This window comes from Aythya ferina, assembly GCF_964211825.1.
Source record: "Aythya ferina genome assembly, chromosome: 1".
Lineage (NCBI taxonomy): Eukaryota > Metazoa > Chordata > Aves > Anseriformes > Anatidae > Aythya > Aythya ferina.
In genome coordinates, this window is record NC_140296.1 from 123,984,222 (window position 1) to 124,009,578 (window position 25,357).

The following is a 25,357-nucleotide window of genomic DNA, read 5'->3' on the forward strand; positions in this document are numbered from 1 at the left end:
TTGAGCTGCTCTAGTGAGCAGATGCCTCTCTGTAACCTCCTGGTACATGGCCATGCACAGCATCTCCTCCCATCCTTACACCACCTTCTTATGGTCCCTGCGTGCATCAGTGAGTGAGATTGCCAAGCAGCAGTAATTACCATACATCATACTATAAGAGGGATGCTCTCCTAACCTGTCCCTCAACCCACTGTGCAGTAAATGTTAGTTGACAGTCCCCTCCACAGGCCCCAGATTAGTGAAGAGCTAAAGTTCTAAGGCCAGAGGGCAGGCAGAGGGTGGATGCTAACCCATGATGGAAGCAGCAAGGGAAGAGACTTTGCCTCATCCTCCCCTCCTGCTGCTCCCTTCAGGAGCCCCCCTTCTCTCTGCCACTGTGCTCTCCAGCTGGACAACACAGCTGTGGCCTGTCCCTGCTGCTGCCTGCCAGAAGGGTAGCTGAGGTGGGTTCAAAGGGTTACAGTAAATGGGGTTACATTAGGCTGGTGGCCAGTCACTAGTGGGGTTCCCCAGGGCTCTATTTTAGGGCCAGATCTCTTTTATGTTTTCATAAATGACTTGGATGCAGGACTCAAAGATGTACTGAGTATGTTTGTGGAAAAAAATAAATTGGGAGGAGCTGTTGACTCCCTCAGAGAGGCCTTGCAGAGAGATCTTGACAAATTAGAGGGTTGGGCAAACACCAACCACATGAGATTTAAAAGAGCAACTGCAACTTGGATGGGGCAACCCTGGGTATGTGTACAGACTGGGGGATTAGAGAGTGGCCCTGCAGAAAGGGATCTAGGGGTTTTGGTTGACAGCAAGTTGAATATGAGTCAACAATGTCTCCTGTCAGTCAAAAGAGCCTACCGTATCCTGGGGTGCGTCAAGCACGGCATTGCTAGCTTGTCAAGTGAAGTGATTTTCCCGCTCTACTCTGCATCGGTGTGGCCTCACCTCGAGCAGTGTGTGCAGTTTTGGGCACCACATTATAAAAAAGACATAAAAATATTAGAGAGTGTCATAAGGAGGGCTACAAAGATGATGAAAGGTCTAGAGAGGAAAATGTATGTGGAGTGGCTAAGGTCGCTTGGTTTGTTCAGCTTAGAGAATAGGAGACTGATGGTAGACTTCACGGCAGTCTACAGCTTCATCATGAGGGGGAGCAGACTGGGAGGCACTAACCTCTCCTCTCTGGTGACCAGCGACGGAACCCAAGGGAATGGCATGAAGCTGTGTCAAGGGAGCTTCAGTTTGGATATTAGGAAAAGGCTCTGAGAGGGTGGCTGGGTACTGGAATGGGCTCCTCAGGGAATTGGTCACAGCATTAAGCCTGCTTGAATTCAAGAAAGATTTGTACAATGTTCTTAAAAATATGGTTTGACTTTTAGGTAGTCCTGTGTGGAGCCAGGTGGTGGATTTGATGATCCTTGTGGGTCCCTTCCAACTTGTGATTCTATAATCCTACGTGATGGGAAGGCAGGGGCAGCCAACCCTGCTGCAGGCAACAGTACCCTGGAAAGCTGGAATCCAAAAGGGCTGTGGGGGCTTAGTGCTATTAGCAGCTGCCTGCATGGGGGTTAATGCCTCATCTGTTCTCAGTAAAGATCTCAGGGTGAGGGTGAAACTGAAAAAATCATGAACCATAGAATAGTTTGGGTTGGAAGGGAACTTAAAGTTTTTCAGTCATATTTTTGTCATGAGGTAGGGATTTTTAAGCCTCAATTTCTGTCTTTCGGTTTCTTATTGTCATAGTCCAGGAGGGCTGTTAGCTCCCTGGGCTGATACCAGCAGGGGCTCCCCCAGGCCAGGACTGTCCCTCTGTGGTGCCAGGAGCTGGGCAGCCAACAGGAGGCTCAGCCCCAGGCACCAGGCACTTCCCCTGGGACACTCTGTGACCAGGCTGTGGTGGGCCTGCTCACTGGGGCCTATGGCCAGGCTGGGCAGGGCTGTGGATATCTGGGGAACAGCCTTGCTGAGGACTTGCTGGGCAGAGGCTGATAGCCCCAGGGCTAACATGGCATTGTTAGCCCTGGGGCTAACAACCCCAACAGGGGTGGTGGCACCCTGCAAGTCATGGCACTTGGCCGTCTTGGGTGTCCTTCTCCCAGACTTGTAAACCAGCTACCAAACAGGACCCTGTGGTATGGGTTACCCTTGCTGGTGTTTGTGACACCACCAGCTGTGACACCCTCCAGCAGTCAGGCTCTTGATCAAAGCGATCTGTGGCCTAGGACTGCAATTGTGTTCCTGCAGTAAATGTGTGTGGCCTACAAAGCCCAGCATGAAGTACAACATGGTATCCCACTGAGAGATATGCCAGCATTTGGGGGAGAAGGAGTGGAGGAGAGAGAATATAGCTGACTGGGTTTTGAGTTTTAAAGTCAGTACTGGTAGATTTTAATATGTGAATACTTTCACTTTCAGTGTAAAAAAAAATAATAAAAAAATTAACAACAGTTGGAAATCTTCCACTACTCCTGAAATAGCATCAGCTTCTTTCCTTCATTGTCAGTTTAACAATGCTCCATTCCTGTGAGAAATGGGCAGAGCAGAAAGTTGTGTCATGGGAATTACAAGCAGCCAAATTAAAGACTGCGGGAGAGTATGGAAGACAGAGGTGAATAAAAATCCTGTAGAAAGTAGGGAGGAAAGATGGACCCAAAGAATCATTCTCCACAAGCTACCTTAAGTTTGCATCTGTATGTTCAGCTGTTTGCCACAAATCACAAAGCATTTGCAAAAAAAGTTGTTATCAGCAGAATCATCTGCACCACCTGCTTTAGGTGGCCCTCACTGAGCAGGGGAGTTGGACCAGATAATGTCCAGAGGTCTTTTCCAAAGTCAGCCATTCTGTGATCCTGTGATTTGGTGAATGTATGAAACTCTTAGAGAATGAATACCTGAACAAGTTACCATGTTACTCTGCAATCACTAGTGTGTGTTCATTCTTACTTAACAATAAACACAAGCCAATCAAGGTATTTCAGGGTGTACTTTTCCAGGACGTAGGCACAGTTACTTACAGCTGCTGATTTGCTGCAAGTTTACACTTTAGTCTACATTGCAGAAACTTGTTTATATACTCTCATGCACATCAGTTCAGCAAAGTGGCTACAAAATGTACCTAATCAGTAAGAGCGTTATTTTCCAAGTTTGCTGACTGGCATTATTATCCAATTTTATTTATTTATTTATTTATTTATTTACTTATTTATTTTGGCAATCAGTAAAGCAAACCATTAGTTATCAATGAAACTCCAATTTCAGTAGGATCACAATTGGTAAGAAGGACTTTACATATATATGTATACATACATACTGGGAAAGAAAAAAAATGTTAAGGTTGATTTGCTGGAGAGGTGTTTATTTACCCTTTAAGCATGCAGAAAAGGGGGAAGTGGCTAAGATATGTGTGTGATCCTTAAGTGCTACAGAAAAATGTATTATTTCTGGTTCCAACAGGTACAAAAACTGAGTTTAAAGATCACTTTTTATTATTAAATATTTTGTCTCTAGAGAGGAACAGATTTTTGGTTGCTAAAATGGACCAGGAACTCTGAGCTATTAATGTACATTTTTAATAAATGTAGGTATACTGATGCTGTTCCAGAGGAATATAAACAGTATAAGATATATCAATACTGGAAATTGGAAATACGTGCCTGGCATTGGTCCAAAGGAATATCATGCTGTTGTTAATAAAGGATACAACCAAGGGAGGACATTTGGAGCATGTTTTTATGAAGAATCCATATTGTCAAACAAGCGTAACATTGGCACTGTGAGGGTATTGCAGATTTTAAACAATGATAAATGTTTTGATTTATGATGATGAAATTTGATTTACAAGTTGTCATTTTACACAATAGGACAATAAATGTATTAATACAGGTTAAATGATAAAATCACAAAATAAATGTTTACTTCCTGATTACAATCTTTAAATCAAAACTGCATTTAAAAAAATATTTTGGCTCAACCCATAGGCTTGGTGCAGAATCACATGAAATACTATGTATGGCCTTTGTTATGTAGAAAACCAGAATAAAAATAGCCTCTTAAAACTGAAAAATCTGTCAGATCTATACATCTAGTTATAATGGACTATAGCCACTGTAATGGTAATTTGGAGAGTAATAGAATATATTTCTAAAGACATCCTTATTTCACCAGCTCTTGTCATGACCCCTGTAGCCACATGCAGTCACTCTCCTCCATCTTTAAAGTTCTCTGTTTCTTCTCATTCAAAAAACACTGTGTAACTGAAATTTGTATACATGGCAGTGCCATGGAATTCTTTCTCATACCGATGTTTGTCATATCTAGAAAGACAGTCTTCATTCACATAACTAAAATTCTTATATTTCTTGAATAAGATACACCTCTCCAATGTTAGCAGCAAGCACTGACTACAAGCAGTCAAGACCAATCTAAAGGAAAAAAAAACAGTGACCAAAAATAAAAAAGATATATTAAATCTCCAGCTTGGTCACATAACATGTGCCAATTTTGTGAGTGTAAATTAGGCAGATACGAGGCTTGCTATCATCTGAAATATCAAGAAGTTCCTGACAGTAAGATGCTGATTTAAAAGATCTGTTTGAACTGAGGACATTGTGGGGTTAGGCTTTTCTTCTCAGAAGACATGACAACTCCAGAGAACTACTACTGGTATCTGTTGGTCTTACACCAATAAGAAAGCTGTATGCAAGAAGCTGTGCAAGCAGTGCTCGATGGTCTGGTCTGGAATAACTGCATGGTCTTTCTCTGAAATGTCCTCTGTAACTACATTATTTGTTTGAATCCATCAAGCACATCATGTTGCAACTTCAATTAAAGCTTTCCAAAAAGATGTAAAGAAGCATTCTTCACAAGTCTTTAAATTTCAAAAGAGTCTTTACCATCTAATACTGAGAAGACATCCACCTCTGTGAGCCGTCATTTCTTAGGTTTTGTAAATAACAACATGATTAAAGAATTTTAAGGTGTCAAAACCCAGGAGACTTTGTGTAGATCGTTAACCAGCTGTTACACTCCAAACCCAGCGATTCACCCATATCCGTTCCCAAGGACTTTTTCTCCTTCAGTAAGGCTCAGCCTAGTTTGGAGCTCTTGCTTTCAAAGAGATGCTGTAGCACTTTCACCTCAGATTAATTACCAAGTGATACTCTTCAGAAAGCCATCCAAGTCTTTTAAAAAATATTACAGTAGGCCAAAAGGGACAATTACACGACCTATTCTTATTGCCTGCATAATGTAGTCCACAGAATTTCACTCCCTTATATCCAGTGATTCTAATAACTTGGGTTTGATTGAAATGTATAAACCGGAAAAGCAAACAGATTTCATCTGTAGGTGTCAAGGGGAGAAGAACATATCACTTGGCTTGGTGATTGATCCTTCTCACTGCTAAAAATGTATTTATTTATTTTTATAGAGAAACATTATGTTTTATATAAATATTTTTTCAGTCTGAAGTTTACATGTTGCAGCTTGTGAATTTTGATTTTTGTTATGCTTTCTGTACTAGAATAAAAAGACTCCAAGAACTCTGAATTCCCCCTCAGAGAAAGTACTTACAGACTTTGTAATTAACTCATCCCTTTCCCATTAACAAAATAAGTGAATGAAGCATCTTCAATTTCTCATTGCATGCTTTTTCTTTTTCAAATATTCCTGTGCCTCCACTTTTTCAATGTTGTGATTTCAGCAGGAGCTAGATATACACATTTCTGAAAATCCCACTAGGCATCTACAGGCAACTTAAGGTATTGCATATTAATTAATATTAATATCATTAATTAAGATGAAAGCACATTTTTTTACATGCAGTTGGCCTTTGTGCACACTTCTAAATGCTGAAGACATATTAAACAGTGTGTACCCACTGCTATGTTCTAGACAGCCACTCGTGGCACATTTCTCTTGGTCCATCTTGCAATTTATGTCTCTTGTCTATAAGGGTCTCGAAATTAACCCCGGCACACAGATACTGCTGGAGCAATGTGATCTTCCTGGTCGGACACAAGGAGCAATGAACATGTAAAAGCTGTTCCACTCTGAGCATGGTATGGTAGGTTCTGCCTGTGAAGAATGGTTGAGGCAGCCTTTTTTTTTTAAATTGTTCAAGTTTTGTTGCTTCTAGGGACTTGCACTCAGCCCTCTTAATTTACTAGTTACATAATTACAGACAGAAAGTAGTTACTTTTGCAATGATCTCATTTACTCTCTGCCCATGATATTGCTATACAAGAGGGAAGGAAAATAAGAAAATGTCACTGAGGGACCTTCATGAACTCTTGAAAGAAGCACTGTAATACAAGGCAAATTGACCAGGGCCCACTGGAGGACATAAACACCATGGAGGATCTCTTTCTTCTGGCCTACTGTCAGTGCCCCTGTGCTTGGATATGGGCTGTGAGAACAGCAGGAAGCAGGAGATGTATTGTGCTCCTTCTCTTTCGCATCTTCATGTAAGAGCCTGGGCTGCTGGAAGAGGAGGTCACTACTTGCTGTGGTGGACAGGCTGGCAAAAAACGACCAGCAGGCATATCTGGATGACATCCCTGTATAAGGACCAGGCCCGGATTTTGATCTCTTTGTCCTTACACAGGGTATTTTGTACAAGCAATGTCGCAGACCGACTGCTGGATGGGTTGAGTGCAAAATTAACTTGTGGTTTCCCTTGTGTCCCAGCACTGCCTGAACTAGGACCCACTGGGCAGAGTGAGATCTGATACCCAGTACTCCTTGGTAGCATCCTTTGCTTGGAAAGAAAGGAGTTTATGATCTGCTGCTTGATAGGATTGACATTTGCTTTACAGAATCTCAATCTGTGGGCACTATTAGTCTCTGCCTCATGCTGCCACTAGATGGTATCTTTAGCAAGTGTTTCCCCTCACTTGCTCTGTGAAGCCCAATATTCTGACTGCTGAGTTTCTGTATTTACAAAGTCTGCATTTTCATCACAAATAGTGCAGTGCAAGGTTGTTGATGCAGGCTGCTGACTACTAGGCACAGTAGATTTGGATGAACAAAGCCAAAAGATAAGCCCAATATATGAAGCCCAATATTAATGCAAGTATTAACAGATTCATAGAATTACAGAATGGCTTGAGCTGGAAGGGACTTTAAATATCAGGACAGGATGAGCTTGTAACAATAATCTACAGGTACAAATAGGGGCAAAAAAAGAACATAAGTGCCTGCAACAGGAAGTATCTTGGAGAGTATATCTCTTTGGGTATGGATGATAACCTATTTTGCTCTGCAAAAATCACTGCACAAAGAACTCTGTTTGTGGAAAAGTACATTACTCTTACTGTGCCACTCTTTTCTATTTTAGTATCATATTCCTTGGTTCTTGTTCAATAACAAATCTTTACATAAAAGAGATTGGTGTCCTATGTTGATAGTACTGTGTTACAACACATTGCAAACTGTTTCTGATTCAGTTATAGCTAAGTTAGTGGTGAGAGCTTAACAGAAAGCCATGTTAGAAAGCTTAATAGCAAGTATTTTGGTGTTTTTCTGTTCATCATTACTCAGAGAAGAAAATATGAACAAATTAATCCTATCTATGTTGAAAAGAGGCTCTTTTTCTGATTCAATGGCATTTTACACTTGCACTGCATTGGAAACAAATGACAACACAAAGTAAAGGGCTTTTGTAAATTGAGCCCTAGATACAGAGCTCCCAAAGGAGCTCTGGAAAGTAGGACAGGTAGGGGACTCCTATATCCTTGACTGAGGTCCCTGAAATTGCAGGCAACTACACTATATTATAATTTTCTTCAGCAGATTACATTTTCTAATTCTAGCATGTCATAGTCAGAAACCCCTTTCAAATTTCTAGCTGAAGTTTATTCAAGTACTGGATGTATCATTTTTGTTTCCTCTCCTACGGCAATCAATCTCTTAATGTGTCATGAACAGCAATTAGCCCCTCTGTCACTCTTCCATTTTGCCAGCCTAAACTCTTCTTACCTCTGTTCACACAAGCTCTCCATTCCCTGGTAATCCTAAATATTCGTGTCTTGTATCTGTTCCATTGAGACAGCCTCTCCTAACTATGGGCAGTCAGAACCATACACTATATCTCAGATGTATTGATCAGGCTTTGTACACTAATACTTTTTCAGTTTCATCAGAAACACCCTTTCGATGCATACTAAATTTGCACACATGAGGCTCTTTGGCAGAGCTTGTTCTGCACACTAAAGGTTTGGATTCAATAAGGGACTGGACTAATTACTATGAACAACCACCACCCCCAGTATGTCAAGAGCTATCAAATACCAAGACACCACCTGTAGCTCAGACGGCAGCAGATCACTTTAGGGTGCATTTGTGAGGTATCAATACATACGTATATATATATATATATATATACGCATATATATATATATATATATATTTCCCCCTACTCTTCCCTAGGAATCTGCTATTGGTCAATGTTGAAACAAGATGCTAGGTTAGACAGACCTTAGTTTTGACCCAGCACAACCATTCTTTTATTTTCACTTGCTTTTCTTTCATCTTGCATTGGTGATCTCAGTCATTAGGGCTGACTGTATGTTCCAGTTTTTCTCACTGTTCATGATTTCAGACTGACATCCTAGAATGTAGTGATAAGTTTTATTTCTAGTTCCTGGAGGTCTGAGTTTGCATTTGGCTTTTTGAATTTCTTCTGTCTTCTGCTTTTCCAGGCCTTGAGTTTATCTGATTCTACATTCTCTTTATTGGTAATCATTCCTAGATTTCTGCTGCTGCAAGAAAACAACTTCTTGCCTTTACACAAGATTTATCCTAAGACCACGATTTAGTGACATTCATTAATATCCCTAGAGGTTTCCTTCTCCATTTTATACTTCATTATGTCTACTTTAACCAGTTCCTTTTTCACTGTGCAAGTCTTTTGTTCAATGTCATAGACAAATTAATCAAGATGCAGTATTGCATAAATTACTGAAGATCAGCTATATGAGATATACCATACATCCTTCCCCTGGAGAATGATTTATCTCATAAAAAGTTGTACCTGCTTAACTGGAAAACTTTTGTCTTTGATATCCCAAATAATTCTGCATCATCAATTACACTTGAGTATACTCACATGTAGTTAAACTAGAATTTCTGCACAGGGATTGACAGCAGCCCTAAGGATGATCCACAAATCAGCCATGGATTGGTCTATCTGTCCTTGTGAGCAAATCCACGAGAAATCTCCCTACATCTCACCCCCTGAATCTGCACGCAGTCCTCTGTTGCACACGATGTAGCATACTGCTATATCTATCTCACACATATTCTTAGGGGCTTCTTGTTTGCCAAAGCTTCAACGGGGATTGATGAAGAGAAGGGTATGCAGACATAGGCAGCAATAGCTTTTGGAAGAAACAACCCAGGGACATTCTTCCTTTCGCAGCTATAATACAATACACATGGATCTTTATGTGATCCTAATTTCAACTCATCATACTATTTTCTTAGTTTTGCAGCAGCTCATCCTTTCTGTTTTATTTCGTAACAGATATATCTGTTGTCTATGACTACTTGTACAAAGTAAACCATATAAGAAAGAAAACAGTGAAATTGTTGTTACACATGGACACACAGTGCTTTTTCTTCCTTTCCAATTTCTTCCCTGAATTTTTGCCTGCAAGGAGTTTGGCTATATTAGTAAATGTTCTCCGCAAACCCTTTTACATGGAAGTTTGCTCAGCCTGAAACATTTTCATCAGAAAGATTCTTGCTCTTCAATTTAATAAAACAAAAGCAAACCACCAAGAACCTTCAATCAAACACTGCCACCATCACACTTCCCACGTATGAACTGGCACAAATAGAGTAGCTTGCCTTTCCAGGGCACACAGCATGTCTATGGCTTTGCATTGAGAGAAGCCAACTCCCAGAGCTACAAGATGAAGGCTAAAAATAACCCCTTACAGATTAATTTCAGGATTTCTGAATACAAGTAATTAATATGCAAAGGAAAGGCAAGACACATGGTCTCCAGTAAGGAGCACACACAATGACAGGCTACAAGGAGTGGGGGGAGGGTGACATGCAGGCAGCAAGCCAAAGAAGAAATGAAGGAGGTAAGTTGGCTTTGAGGATATAGGAGGTGCAGACTGTATTTCAGAAGAGGTAGAAGCAGAGGGGTGGGACACTGCTATCGAAGAAGCAGAGGAAATGCAATGCAACCACAAATGGCATGGTCCTGCTTGAAGAACCAAGAGCACAGTAATAAAGGCTTCAGTATTTGCAAAAACGATATAGACAAGGATAGAGAGCTTGTTACTACTAGAGCAGGAGGCAAAGTTAGGGCTCATTGGCTCAGACCTTGTGACATGGACAGATGTAGCAGACATGCTTTGATGCAAGAAGCTACTTTCAGTAAAGTGACTTCAGGGCTGGGCACAGCAGAGAAGGATCAATAGCTGAAAAAGAAACTGTGTTGGTAGTGGCACTGTGGTAGGCAACTGGATGCATCGTGAACATGCTGTGCTCATATGGCAAGCTAGGGAGCAACAAACGAATGCAGAGCTGGATTTCAAGATGGATGACATACATGTACCAGGAGAAGCAGGCGTGTATCAGGTTCCATGTATTGCAGTGAATTATGATACTTTGGAAGAAATTTTCTCTTATGAATTAGCAGTGAAGGAGTTCAATGCATCCTGAGGCAGAAGCACGCTGTGAAGACAGAGCACTGGATATAGAGCAGTGAAACAGGATGCACAGGATGGTAGTCATGGCATGCCACAAAAATGAGATACTGCACATAAGCAATATGGGTGATGTCAGACATTAAGAATCATCTACAGTTAATGGGAATCAGAAGGCAAATTTGGTTATTCACTTGCTGTACTGCAAAATAGAGAGCTACAGCAGCAGTTGCAGTAAATTGAAAGGTGCAGAGGGAAAAGTCTCACTTGGAGCAGATTTCCTTCATGCCCATTTCCCCAGGAACTACATTCATACAATTAAGACCTTCTTCCTTTCAACAGAGGAAGGAACAAATGGCCAGAATTAATACACTGGCTATTTGGTATCATGAAAAACTAGGTTTTCAGCCTGGTGCCTTAATAAAATTACTGTTATTTACAAACATTGCGTATCTACCTGTGCACTTTGCCCTCATCACAAATAATTTTGAACTTTGACCCAAATGTACCAAAATGGTAGAAAGCTGAAAATTTTCTGAGATTTGGTGGCTTTCAAAATGGCACACTGAAGCAGACTTAAGCTGCTGTACATGTAGTTTACATCTTGAGAAAAATTTGAGCACTACAATGACCTGTTAAAAGGAAGCAAGGGGTACATATGCTTAATTTTGCAAAAGTGGCTCTTGATATGTGTTTATGGTGACATGGACCTAAGTCCCTAATAGAGGTGCAGGGGAATGAAAAGCTGCAGCTCTAAACAAGCTTGTGAAATAGGATCAGATTCACAGTCACCTATAGGAGGTTGCTACTGGAGGCAAAGGACACAAAAAAACACATTCTTCACTTAAAGACATTCTTTATTCAATCTTTTTTTTTTTTTTTTATATACAATATTATTTTTAATCTGTAAAAAGTACATATGCAGGATTCCAGGTCAGAGGCAGTCAGAAAGTTTCCACATCAGAAGATAGACTCTTGCCCTTTTATTATTTTGGAGGAAAAATACTCTGTCAGTTTCAGATAAAGCAAGAATAAAGGCAGAATGCAAATCCAACTTCCACCAAGCGATTAGGATTAAAGGCAACAATTCACTGTAACAAGTCAGCTGTCTCCTTCCGTGGTTCCCAACTTTTCTGGGCAATTACAGAGCAGTTTGTTAGAATGCACTAATATCCAAAGCAGCTCGTGCTTGTCATCTCTGCTACAGCTGTACGCACATAACTAGCAAAAGAGCTTGGGTTTCCTCTTTGTATGGCAACTCAAACTCTTTAGTCAGAAGACTGTTTCTCAAAATTCAAGCAGCGAGAGAGGGAAGTCTCACCAGGGTAAACAGATCTTTGAACTACAGCATGGATCAAGAGCTTGCTTACATTTTTCTCTGGTAACAAGAAGCCTGTTTCTAACTTGTCCTCTTAAAAACATGGACTAGACTTATTAGTGTACATAACAGGCTCAATTTGCTATAAGCCTGTTACTACAGCCCTGAGATGTAAACTGCCACACCATTTTCTGTGGATGCACAGAATTTTCTGTGATTCTTTCAACGTTAATGCTATTAACCACTTCTCCATTCAAACTAGGGAAAAGTCACATTATAACATTACATTTGCAATGTCACTCTTGGGGACAAAAGAGGGGATCAAAAGGACAGCCCAATAGAATCTTGCTTAGGAATAAATCAAAACAAAGTATACTTTTAATCTTACAAGATGATATTACAGGGAACATATAATTGCTTTCACTTTTTAAAGTTCCAGATACTCAGTATTCAAATCTTTTAAAATACTGCGTAAGTATATTTCAGTGACTGGAAGATAGAAGACAGTTATTCACAAATTTGCAGTACGGAACTAAAGGGGCCTCAAAGGTGTGACTGGCACCCAGAACTATACTATCTGCTTTCCCCTTTATTCCAGGGTATTTAGAATCTTGCATACACCTTTTAGGCATTTAGGTGTGCAGCAAAAGGAACACCCGGAACATCATTCAAGGGTTTTCTTTTTAGTTAGAGGACAAAGCTAAGATGTAGACTTCTTGACTGTAGGACACACACAGCTCCATGGTGATCAGTGCAGAAATTTGGCTTCTGTCAGGCTGTAAAGTGTTAGAAAAAAAAAAACTGCTAGCAGATCAGGCAAGCTTGAGGCTTGCATTAGGAAAAGAACTGAATATCTTTGTTTTGACTGCATGCATACAGGAAATAGACAATTCTGGGATTTCCAGGCTCTTGCCCAAATCCAGTGTGCCAATAATGTACATGATTTTCTGTTCTTTATTTCATCCTGTAAGAGGAGAAGGTATTGCAGAAATTGCTAAATGGGACACCTACCTAAAGAAAATGAGGATTGTTTTGTTAGAGAATACAGTGCAAGACTCAGAAACAACTAGCACTAAAAATTCATTGTGCTTAAATTTACACTCTTCATGAAAGTATGTAAGACAGCAGCAACAGAATGAAAGTGACAATATTCTACTGTACCTTTTGTACCCAGAGGGAAAACAGTCTGAACTGTGGATTGCACATAACTCCATTCTGCAGATCAGAACCTACTTCTTTGTGAAGGACTCTGAATGAGGACATGTCACTTCAATCAGAAGTTTCATTATCCATGCTTGGTTACTAGACACACCTTGCTCAAAACCCATTACCTCGAAATTTTCAGCTTGCTCTAGGAAATCTCAGGATGGAGAGATTCATGAATGACACAGCAATTAGTCCATAAAACACATTATTTTGGATAGACTATGAAGATCAGTAGCTTCTGTAGGAAAACAACAGTTTGTCTTTTAGAGTGATAGAGTAGAAATTGACAACCATTGGGGTAACTGGAAAATGAGAAACAAGTGTCCTTTATTTGGTACCTGCTGCTTGACTACACAAAGAAGAAATAGCAGTACTGTACATCTGCTTTGAGAAAAATACCATCCCATAACATGAAATGGCTTAGGTCCTCAATTCAAGCATTCCTGTGGCAGTGAGTTAATGCATTGGGATTCATGGAGTAATTAATGTGAATAGTTGCTCTTTAATTCAAAAGAGGGGTGTGGAAGAGCAAAAAACACGATAATAAGTTTGCCATTTCTGTGACTCCAAAATTCTGTCCTTGATGTTTCTCTGAACAGACTGGCAGCCATTCTACATCTACGTTTATCAGGAAGTTTATGGGGATGGGCTAGGGGAGAAAGTGCCTTTTCTTTCTTTCTTTCTTTCTTAAACAGAGTAGTTTGTTTTTCATCTTTCTCCTTTGTACTCAGAGAGATTTAGGAGAACAAGTCAATCCAGTGCAGTTTTAAACTCCGAACAGTTCTAATGGGATGGGAAAAACTCTATTTGAAAACATAACATATCTGAACTTTAAAATGGAAAATGACTAGCTCTTTAGTAACTCATTGAATACTCAACTAGAAAAAATAGCGGACCAGTAAGAAGGTTCCATTTACTTCCAATTATTTCTAATTTTAAATAAACTATTACTTGAAACGGTATTATGTACATCAATTGCTTTATCAGAAATTATTTTTAAAATAATGCTGCCAATTACATTAACTCAACAATTGGTATTAAGGCAAAAATGTTGAGATTGGAATGTTTTCCAAGCTTTAAGTCTTCCTCCTCTTAAACTAAAGGAACAGTCTGGAGAAAAGCATCTGATAGAAATCATCACTCGACCAAAGAAAAAACACAATGTCTAAATTAGAATCAAAGAAGAGTGAAGGAAAATTTTATAGGGGAAATCCTACTTTAAAGTACAGTCAGATATATTATAATTTGATATAGAGAAAAAGCTTTTATATATAAAACTTCATATATAAGCATTTTTGAGGGGGAGAAATAGCACTTAGTGCCTTTAGACTCAATGCTGTACTTCTGTAGCTTACTGAAGAGAGTTCTTCCACTCACTTCAGTTCGAAAATGCAATCAAGACTTCTGAAAGATTCAACCTGTGCACTAATTAGGAGGGGAAGAAGCACTTCACAGGTCTTTTTCAGCAAAGATGCCAGTCACCATGGCAAAAGGATTTGAGAGCTAAAATGGGAATAAAAGAAATCTTGTGTGCTGTAAGGATTCTGGAACAGAAAACAAAACAAAACAAAACAAAAAACAACAACAGTGAAGAGATACTTGAAAAGGCTAAATTTCTTTTAGCAAAAATTGTATGCGAAGACTGAAGCAGACTCTACTTAACTGATATTGTCCAGCCTAATTCCTAAGTATTTGGACTATGCCAGACTAGGAGTACTCAAGAAAAAAAACATGAAGGTAACAGCATCTCATTTCTTGTAAACTAAATGAAGAAGAGACTCTACAGCTCTATAGTTTCTTTTTCCATTCATATGTAAGAGATGTTATGTCATTTCTGAAAACAATCATGTCGGCTTTGCACTGGAGCAGAAGAAAAGGAGTTTTGTAAACTAAATCAAAGGCAGTTTTAGGTTTCTGTCCCATGCAGAAATAAAATAAGTCAGGATTTCAAAGCTGCAAATAAGGTTTTGTGAATAGTATCCAGAGAAGGAAGTTAATTTTTAGGAAAAATCCAGACTGTGTGGAAAAACATAAAGCAACAAGCTCCTGCTGTTTAGCAGAAGGGGAGCACTTTTAAATGCCATATACTATACCTTGCTATGTAAGTCATGAGAGACTGCTTTTCTCATGTTGTTATCTCTGTATATTTGGCTAGAAGAAACAAGAACAAATAAGAGAATGTAGACTTTCCACGTGACAGGATTTGCGAGGAAGGGAAACTTTGGCTTCTATCTACCCCTGCAATATGCTCAACACTTTGTGACTGTAGCATGCCAAATGAACTAAGCTAATGTTGCTGACAATGAACTACAAACCAAATGCTTACTATGTTTTGGATGTGAGCATACAACACAGAGCTTTCAACACTGTTTTGAAAAGGGACATGAGGAAGCAATAGTTTTTATAGTTCAGTTTTAATGGTTTAGAGGCACTGAGAATGGCTGCCAGTCTGGGCAAACTGATGATCCTTAGAAAATTCAGACAGGTACAGAAAAAAAATATTCAAATCCTGATGCTGCTGGTGCAGTGATGTTGCTTTTTTTTTGTTGTTGCTTTGTTCATGCCATCATCAAACAAACAAAAAAAGAAAAGAAAAAAAAATCTAAGTATTTGGAACCCACCCGGATTTGAAGAGGTGACTGGTGTACTGTTCCTTGCAACAGCCAACAACAGCAGCAGCAAGTTTCTGTTGCTGAACAGGAAAACCTCTTCTTCCTTACACTGTTGCATTTATATTAAACAGTAGATTCCATGTCTTGTGAGGGTTCAAAGCACGTGAAGTCTCTGTCCTGCAAATACCACACTGATGTGTTTTGGTCATATATAAAACATTTTTTTTTTTTCAGTTTTGCTTATCTATATGTTGAAGGGCTTTGTTTCTCACGCCTGTACTTGACTCGGAGGTCTAGATTTATCAAGTGTCTTTCTCCTCTCCTGCTTAAAGTTTCAAGTGGTCCATGTAAACAAAACAGAGCTGAAAAGTCTCTCTTCCTCTTCTTAGAGCTGATTTTATCGATAAGCAGGATTTCCTGAAAGTGTGGTGTTTGCTAAATGTAAAACAGGCAGAGGATGAGCTTCTGTGTTAAAAACCCAGTTGTCTAACGGGAGAAGGTCGTCATTGGAGAAAAGCAGATACAAATACCTAGATATCAATACAGAGAAGAAAAATGGTGGGTATTAAAGCTTAGCAACAGATAGCAACATAGCAGCTGCATGCCCCACCAGTCAGCCTCTAAAGCTATAAAAAAGTTATTTGCTTTCAATCTTTTTATAGCATCCACACAACTTTTGCCATTACGATGATCTGAAGAGTTATTTTTATCAACTCAAGCCCTGAGATGAAAAGTTGTTACAAAGACAGCATTTTAACTTTTCCAAGTAACTTCCATTTTTCAAGACTCCTTTCAAAGACTTACTATATATTACAAACATCAAGACACCAAGCATGAGGATTTGGGAGGAAGGGCAGTAGAAAAGTAGGCAAAAAAAGTGTTCATAATGGAATAAACCCCCTTGGAAATGACTATTCTGTTCAAACCAAATCAAAGATTTAGAGAAAGTGCAAGAGATGCCAATAAGCCATGCCAGATGTCTTATTTGTCATCACCATGCTGGAAGCTGGTTCAGCTTCTGGGTGGGAGGAAATGGGCCAATATATTGTGCAGAGAGGATTCATAAATGTATATTATAAAGCAATGCAGAGAAAATTAAGCATGTAATAATGTTAAAGTTTCTGGACAGATGTGGAAAAAGACTATTTCTTGGTTCTTTTTTCTTAATACACACTTTTGAGTGTGTGTGGGGGTATTAGTGGTAGGGATATTGTCAAGGCTTCCAAACTCAAATGCTAAAATTCAAAAGTATTTTCCTTGTTCCAGAAAACCTGACTGTGCATGTGCAAGCTTAACATCACAGATGTACAGGACCTCTCAGCTCTTGCTTCAGCCCGATTTCCTGGTATCCAGAAAATGACAGGTCTTGTAGCATGGAACAAGGAAGGGCGTCACTCCTGTTAGTGGGTTCTGTCACATCCAGCATGTGCATACACATTGTTCTGTCTTCACTCTGCTGAGGCTGCTCTTACTTCACTTTCTGAATCAGATGCTGGCAATTTCCACTGTCTATACTCATGTGTCACTGCTTGAGCTATAGCACATCCAGTTACTGAGCGACACAAGAGTGTATTTTGAGATCTACTTGTGATTATTTAAGATCTAAACAGAATTCTAGTGATACAGAACATCAGTTCTGTCACCGCAGAAGTCCCTTAGGAGCAGATTTCATTTTCTAATTTGGCTTCTTATAGGCAGATGGATCACATAGGCAGATGGACCACTTCCTGGGGGAGTACTGTGCCTCTGACTGGACCTGTTTGAAACTTCTGCTTCTTCCTTTCAGAGTATAGCTTTTAGGCTCCAGAAAATGAACTCAAAAGAGTGACTGAAATAAACTTAATAAAGATGTCAGAGTACGTATCAGTGGCTGATTTTCTTTTTACAATGATAATACAGGGAAACAAAATATTGTGACAATTTAGAGAAGTCTGGTAAGGAGTCAGCTGAAGGACAGAATGGACAAATCTTTCCCTTTCGTGTGATGAACCTGGGAGTCCTTTCTCACCAGTGAAACCTGTTGTGGTGCCTGAAGTAGGCAACAGTGCTGCCACTGTCAGGACCTGTTTTCTCACCTATGTATTTTGAGCTCCTAATACCCCAAATCAATCTTGATAGACAGAAGTTGCAGCTAAAACCTGCTAAATACTGTAAAGTCTGAAAAAAAAAAAAAAGAGGAAAAAAAAACCTGTTTCATTCTGCAAAAGCTGCACACCCTGCTAGATTGGCAAATGATTACAACTGTTTCTTCTTTAAATCACTGGGTTGTAATGATAGAAAGGACACCTTAATGAGTCTTCACAACTGACAGGTTTGTACAACTACATATGTATCATCCCTTCCAACACATGTTGGCAGAAAGTGGCACAGATATATAACCAGAGACAACAACAACTAATAGCAGATCTGGCCTCATTCAAAGGCCAAAAGTGTCTTCTGGTTAATTCCATGAAATTAACAAACAAAAATATTCTGCAAAATGTTATACAGGAGGAAAAAAGGGGTAGGGAATATAGCCAACTCACACCCTTTTCTCCCGAAGGTAGACAATTCACAAGGTTTCAGTGAGGTAACCTACACAGGAACCTTGGTAGATTCCAATGCCAGAACTGAATTACCAAATTCACTGATGTGACTGTCAAGAAACTGTCACACGTTTGGAGATATTGCTTTATAGGCAAAACTCCAGCATGATCACAGCTGCATGACAAAAGAGTGCTCTTGATAGCTGGTCACATCATTGATGGAAGAGATGAGTAGTCATGATAAACTTGCTGTTTTAAAAACTGATCTCTTAATGTCTCCATGACATATTCTTATCTTTCTTATCTTTACACATTTTTCTTATTGTATTATATTTTCTTACTGTCTCTGTAACTTAAAGATTATAGCATATTCTAGTACTGAATAGATTTTTTTTTTTTTAAATTATGAATCAAAAAGAAGCTTTGAACTATACGTTGAACCCAATATGCAACAGAGTACGTTAACCTCTGTGCAACAGACTACAGGTGTCCTGCAGACTCAACTTGATTGAAGAATATTTAAAAGATTCTAAAATATGAAGTACATGAAAGATTATAAAATATGCCTGGTATTCTTGCTTACAACAAAAAGCATTCTAGAAAAATATGCTATAGGAGAAATACAGAAAAATAATCCAAGGGCATGGAGGAAATCTTTTTCCCCATTTATTCCCTTGCAGTGACACACACAGGAAAAACAGGTTCTACAGTAACAGAGTATGTCAAGTCAGTGTATCTAAAAATGTCTTTTGCAAATGGAATCTCTTAAAAGGGAGATATCTGTCCTCTATTGTGATGCCAGAAATCACACTGAAGTCTTAAAAATGAAAGCTCCCTCAGCATAAGCTTCTTGCATGGGAAATTCTACCTGTATTTTCTGCTGGGAAAATAGGCTGGCCTTGGACCTAAAGCTGGGAATAAAAGAATGCCCAAACCGCCCTGACAAGACAACAGATTATTTAAGTCAACATATTCTTCTGGAATTTAGATACTGGCTTTTACAGGCAGAAGAGTGAAGACAGCTTACTTCAAAGTTTCAGCAAGGAAAAAGCTCTGCTGTACATCATCATATGTAGGAGATGAGGAATAGACATCCTTGACACCAGAAAAGCCACCACTGACTCGGCAATACTTGTCGATGGCCTGCAAAAAAAATATTAAAGAAAATAAAATCAATTGTATAACAAAATGTGAACACACTGAAATATAAGACTTGATCAAAAAAATAGGCAGGACTTTTCCAAGCTGCATAATTCTGTCACAAATCTTATGTCAGAGGATATCGTAGATGTTAAAAGTTTATGACAGATGGGAAAAAAAAGGACTGGACACATGGACACGTACAAAAATACAAAAATACAAAAGACACCACATTTGGCAAAACACTAGAAGCTAAAATGGTATCTGGGGAAGAATATGTTATTTCCTAGGTATTCCCTGTTGGCTGATATTAGTGGGAAGACATGGCCTCAGTACACTTTTGCTGACTTTTTTTAGACTGAGCTGCTATGTCTTGTCATAGGTAACACTATGTAGAACATTTGTCTCTCAACCAAGGTAGTATGTGGTCTGGGGAGTGTAGGGAGATAAAAAACATCCTGGATTTTGCAGCTGGAAGAATCTGAAAAGTTATAGGAACTCTGTAACTAGTAATTTGTCTTTGTGACTTATTGAAAATAGGAATTGAATATTGTTCATATTTAGGGACTTTTCATTTCATCTTGTAAACTCTTCCAGCCGCTGCTTTCTCCCCACATTTCCATCTCCTATATATGCTTTTCTCTGTTTCCCCTTTATACAGCTGAAACTCAGGTCAATTTGTGTGCTGGCCTGCAGAAGAGCATTTTATCTTTAAAGCATAAAGTTTAAATCCATAAACTTTCCATGCAGAAAGGGGCCAATGGATCCTTGGTTCACAAACCACCTAGCTAATCAGTTCCAACACAGTACTGCAAAAAGCCTATTCAAAGAGGAGGAGACTGGGAAGAAACTATCAGTAGTGCAGAGCACCTCTTGCCTATGCTTTCAATCATTTGCCTCATACTCAGGACTTAAAACATGCAAGGATATCAGCCATTAAAACCAGCCCCAAATAAATGACTCTGAAATGATTCACAGATAATCTGTGCTTCCCCACTATTTTGGTGATGCTTCCTCAGCAGACATGAACTCTTTTAATAGATTAATGCAGGGTCAGAAAATGCACAGTGATGAAGGAAACTGGCTCAGGATGTCTGTCATTAACAACTACTGAACACAGCTACCCGTAGTTTAGTAATCTACATGTATAATTTGGTCCATTAGTTTGCATGAAGTTTCTTTCTGCATGACACCAAATTTCTTGTCTTTCTTGGCAAAGTCTAATTCTTTCTGTATTTCCTCATCTCAAGTGGAGCTGTCTCCAATTTTGGTTGGAAAAACTCCTTTTTTTTTTGCTGGGACTTGAGCCTTGACACAAGAAGAAAGTGTATGGATGAATTCTTTTCAGATCGGGTTACTGCTGCAGTATAGGGCGACACTGAGACTATTCACATGTGGGACATAGGTTGACCCAAGTTCTCTCTACAGTCTGGATAAGAAGGTGTATGTGTAACTAAAGAGCACCCACACCCATGACAATCTCTTCAAGTACTCTTGCACATCACAAGTCATGCTGGCTATTGCATGGCAGCTAAAGGCACGTGGGAAGGGGGGGGAGACAAAAAAAAAAGGAAAGGAAAAAAAAATTGTGTGTTATACTTCTGAAGAAGTAATGCACATGCTGTTTATGGAACCACTTGTCAATTCCTCCTTACAAATTCAGTGAGCTGCTAGGCAGGTGTGATATGTATGAATAAAGGTCAAAACGCTCGTAGAAGGTCTCATGCTTGTAGTAGTAAAGAACTGTAATGGAAAAAATTCACCAGAAGACTATTAAATATCTATTCAACCAAGTAAGGGTGAATGAACTGGCCTTGATTCAGAGGCATACAGTACTTCAGGACACTGAAGAGTTTGGTGCTGAAGACAAGCTGCTTAAAAGCCACTTGAAATTTGCAGTGTTTTATCTTTACACAGGTCTCAAAGTACTTGGCGCACAGGCATCTGGTTTGCTACCTAGATACTCTTTCACTCAAGATAAATTTCCTTGACAAAATGATTCTAATTTTTGTTGCACCCTGGAATTCAGGGAAGTCCTAGAGGACTGGAAGAGTATCAAGGGAATGCTACTATTACAAAGCTCTGGCAGGCTGACTGGATAATTTTAGGATGACATACCTAAATCCCAAGCAGTTGTGGAAACCCAAGTAAAAAAAAAATAAAAATAAATAAATAAATAAAAAAAGAACAAGAGGGCAATTGACACCAATCAGCATGGTTTAACAGAAAACAATTTTCTCTGCAAGCTTGATTTCATTCTTTAAGGTCTACAAAGTGGCAGATAAAGGAAACTGCAAAAGTGTAATAAAACAAACATTTCTAAAGCAATTGACATGGTACCAGAACACATTATGATAAGAAGAAAACAGCACTATACTATATCAATATAATTATCTTAATTAAAAAATGGCCAACAGTGCTCTAAGAATGATCTGGCAATGTAAACTCATTACCAAATTGGGCTGCTTTTCAAAGATTCACAAGGAATGGTCTTAAATTTTATCAATCACTGCAACACTGCTGCTAGCAAAAATGACATAGGGGAGTAACAGCAGTCAGTGTAATCTGGCAGTAACTGGAACCCACACAAAACAAGTTTCATATGTCCAGGTACAAAATCCTATATATAGAAATAAAGGCTGTGTAATTGCAGACTAGTCTGGAAAGTAGATACTTAAAAGAATTCAGCGGCCAAAAGAGATAACTGAGTATGAATTCCTACTATGATGTTGTAGCAGGCATACACACAGAGACAGCAAACAGTAGCAAGCATATAGTTTTAATTTTGCACAGGGCTGTGGGTGAAGACAAAAACTGAAATATGCAGTTTCAGAATTAATTTCTAAAAAAGGATGATTAACAACTGAGGTGGGTGCAGGTGTTTGGAGAAAGTGTAAACAGCAGTAAACAGCAGGAGACAGTACAATTTGTTTAGCCTTTTAAAACAACCCTGTAGTAGGTTTGTTACAATCTGTGAAAAGTCTGGAAAGAAAACATGGGGTAATAAAACACATTTTAATATGGTAGAGGAAGTCATAGGAAAATCCAATGGTTGACAACTGGAACTATATAAATTCAAATGGGAAATAAAACAGATATTTTTAATATTACAACTAATTAAATAATGGAACAAACTACCAAAGGAAGTGGATTTTCCACTTCCCCTTATTCAAATCAAGAATAGAAAAGAAAAATATGTAATATTGTACTCTTGCTAAATACTTAACTCTGGGCTCAAAAATGATTCAAAATGAAATCTTGGGGCCTGTGACATACAAGGAGGTCAGAGTGGATCTAGGTTCTTTTGAAGTAAAATTGTAGTTGCCTCTAGATCAGATCCTAATTCCCTCAGAGGAACTGTGGTTGCACGTGTGGCTCTTCTTGACTGTGCTAACATGTTCCCAGATCTCTGCCAGGTTTTTAATCAGCTTACCTCCCAAAACACTCCTGTGGTACTCACAGCTTCCAAACCCTGAATTGCGAATCCATGTTTCATTCTCTAGCACCTCCAGCCTTTCCACTACCAGCAGCACCTTTGCCTATTGTCTTATGCCTGGCTGTTTTCTGTCTACTTCACTTCACTAAGTAGAGACCTATAGATCTTCCATCCCAACTTACTGTTCATCCTCAGTCTGCCTTTTAAGTTAGCCCAAACATGAGATCTTGTATATTTCTTTCACTGTAAGTAAGAACTGCAAATGAACTCCACTACCTCCCTGGTACAACCCTGCTGAGACACACATGCAAGTCCTCAGCAAAGACATTTACTCATACAGCTTAGATTACTAATTGGCTTTACATGTCTATTGTGAGGCTGTGGCTCTTACTGGTTTCAAGTTACTAGCCTAAAAAGGATTTTAGTCATCTTCTGTATTTACTCTGGATATCTTGCACACATATTTCAGTAAAAGTTCATGCAAATACCCAGCATACCATCATCCACTTTGGCTGGCCCAGTACAATTGGGATCAATTTTGCCTATAGTGCTAGTATTAGGGAGAATTAGCCTTTTTATTAGTGAAGAGATAGAGACACAGTTCCAGTGATTCCGGATTGCTGTTAGAATCTAGATCCAGCTTCCACTGGATGAAAAGATGACAAAGCACGCCTTGGCAAAACCACATTAGTACTAAAATGCCCAAATTCGGTCCAAATACATAGATAATAAAAACCAATAAGAAGCTGTCATTAGTGAAATAAAAAGCCAATAAGAAGCTGTCAGGGAAATAGATAATGAAAAGACAGTTTGAAAATATGTAAACACACAAAATCCAGTCTTTTGTGCAATTCTCACTGATAAAAAGCAGGGAGAGATCTGGGCTGAGAGTACTAATAAACCTGAGTAATGGGGTATACCTAAAAAAGCCAGGCAGTTCTAAAGTGTACTCTGGACCAACTCTGAAGAGTTTTTACAATGAGAGAAACAGGTTTCTAACATATTGGTGAACTAACTCAAATCAATTTGGGTAGGGATTTTTTCATCCGTTCAAAGAAGCAGACAAGGGAGACCAGCAAGAAATCAGTCATCAAACATTAGGTTCAATGCTAAAAAAAAAAAGACCATTTCAAATTCTGAAACAAAATTAATTTTCCCCTGAAGTGTCAAGGATCTATTAGAATTCAGAGCAAGAAAATACCATTCATCATAAGAAGTCTGTACTACAGATTTCATAGTATGTTTCTGTGGTCAAAAAGCATCAGGAAAGTGAATACAGTCTGTTACAAAAGAGCACATCCTACGTGTTATATGAGGTAATTCTTTATTTATAAATGGAGGAATAAGCACAGCCGGAAATGCATGTGTCAGAGAAGAAGGGAAAGTAGTGAGTAGGTGTGAGGACTAAACATAAGAACTTACTATCTATATGTAGGGAATAAAAAATTCTGGGGAGCAAAAAGCTTCCCAGACTCCTGTGTTAGTATGACAGTGGGGGAAAGAAAAACTAATTGTGGGATGGAGGGGCATGCAAAACCACTTATGAAGAGTTCAAAAATACTCTACGAGTATGTTGGATTAAGAAACTCTTTGTTGAATAAGTAAGCAGAAAAAGATACTCTGTAAGGACAGATGCAGTTAAGCACATGGGGTGCTTAATTTACACAACTTCAATGCAGGTGATGTGGGATAAAATAAAATCCTAGCCCTGTACAAATAGAAAACTGAGGACAGGGGAGGAGGGAGGAAGGGTTTGGTTTGAAAACACCAGGGGGAGCCAAGACATGAAGGCAGATGGAGAAAACTGAATGAATGCAATCCAAAAACATGCTTTGCATTGTGATTGACATAGAGGGTTTGGCCTGAAAAATTTGCATTTGCATTCTTTAACCTAATATAAATGCTTTAATCCCATCTTGGATCACCCAGCCAGAGCTTCTGACAGAAGCTGGTGTTAGATCAGCAGGCATTTGTTGCACACACACTGGCAAGGAGTAGGTTACTAAATCCATTTCTTTGTCATATTAGAAACGTTTTTAGTTCAAGCAGAAGGGAAGATATGACTCAATGTTTGATGTTTTACAGATAGCGGCAATGGATTCTGGAATACAAATCTGACAAATGTGGAACCTCTCTGCAGAACAACATGATGTTGGTTTTAACAAAACAGTCTACAAAGCAAAACCTAACCAAAACTAAGAGAGAATCTTAAAATATTAGGATTCTTCTACATTATTGTAACTGCACTGAGGAAGGACAGGGATGAGCTGAGTTAAAATATCCTGAACCTTCCTTAACTGTCTTTGACCTTGTGAATACAGACTTCCCAACAGACCTCCTCTTGCTCCAAGTACTTTTTCTGGGTTTCTTGCCCCTTGAGCTAAACTGGTTTTGACCTGCAGAAAAATGTTTCTCCGGGCTCTTGATTCTTCTCTTCCTTGGTTCTTCCCTCATCTCATCTGCCT

At 39.1% G+C, this 25,357-nt stretch overlaps 1 protein-coding gene across 1 annotated transcript in view; it reads right to left on the reverse strand.

The window, feature by feature from the left end:
- Positions 1-13,478: 13,478 nt before the first annotated feature.
- MAN1A2 (mannosidase alpha class 1A member 2) overlaps positions 13,479-25,357 on the reverse strand; it is a 140,399-nt gene continuing 128,520 nt past the window's right edge. Inside the window, exons 12-13 of the mRNA XM_084501186.1 lie at positions 19,344-19,459; positions 13,479-16,321 (exon numbers count right to left, since the gene is read on the reverse strand). Coding sequence (XP_084357312.1) covers positions 16,189-16,321; positions 19,344-19,459 — 249 coding nt within the window. The 3' untranslated portion in view covers positions 13,479-16,188. The remainder of the gene's footprint in view (positions 16,322-19,343; positions 19,460-25,357) is intronic.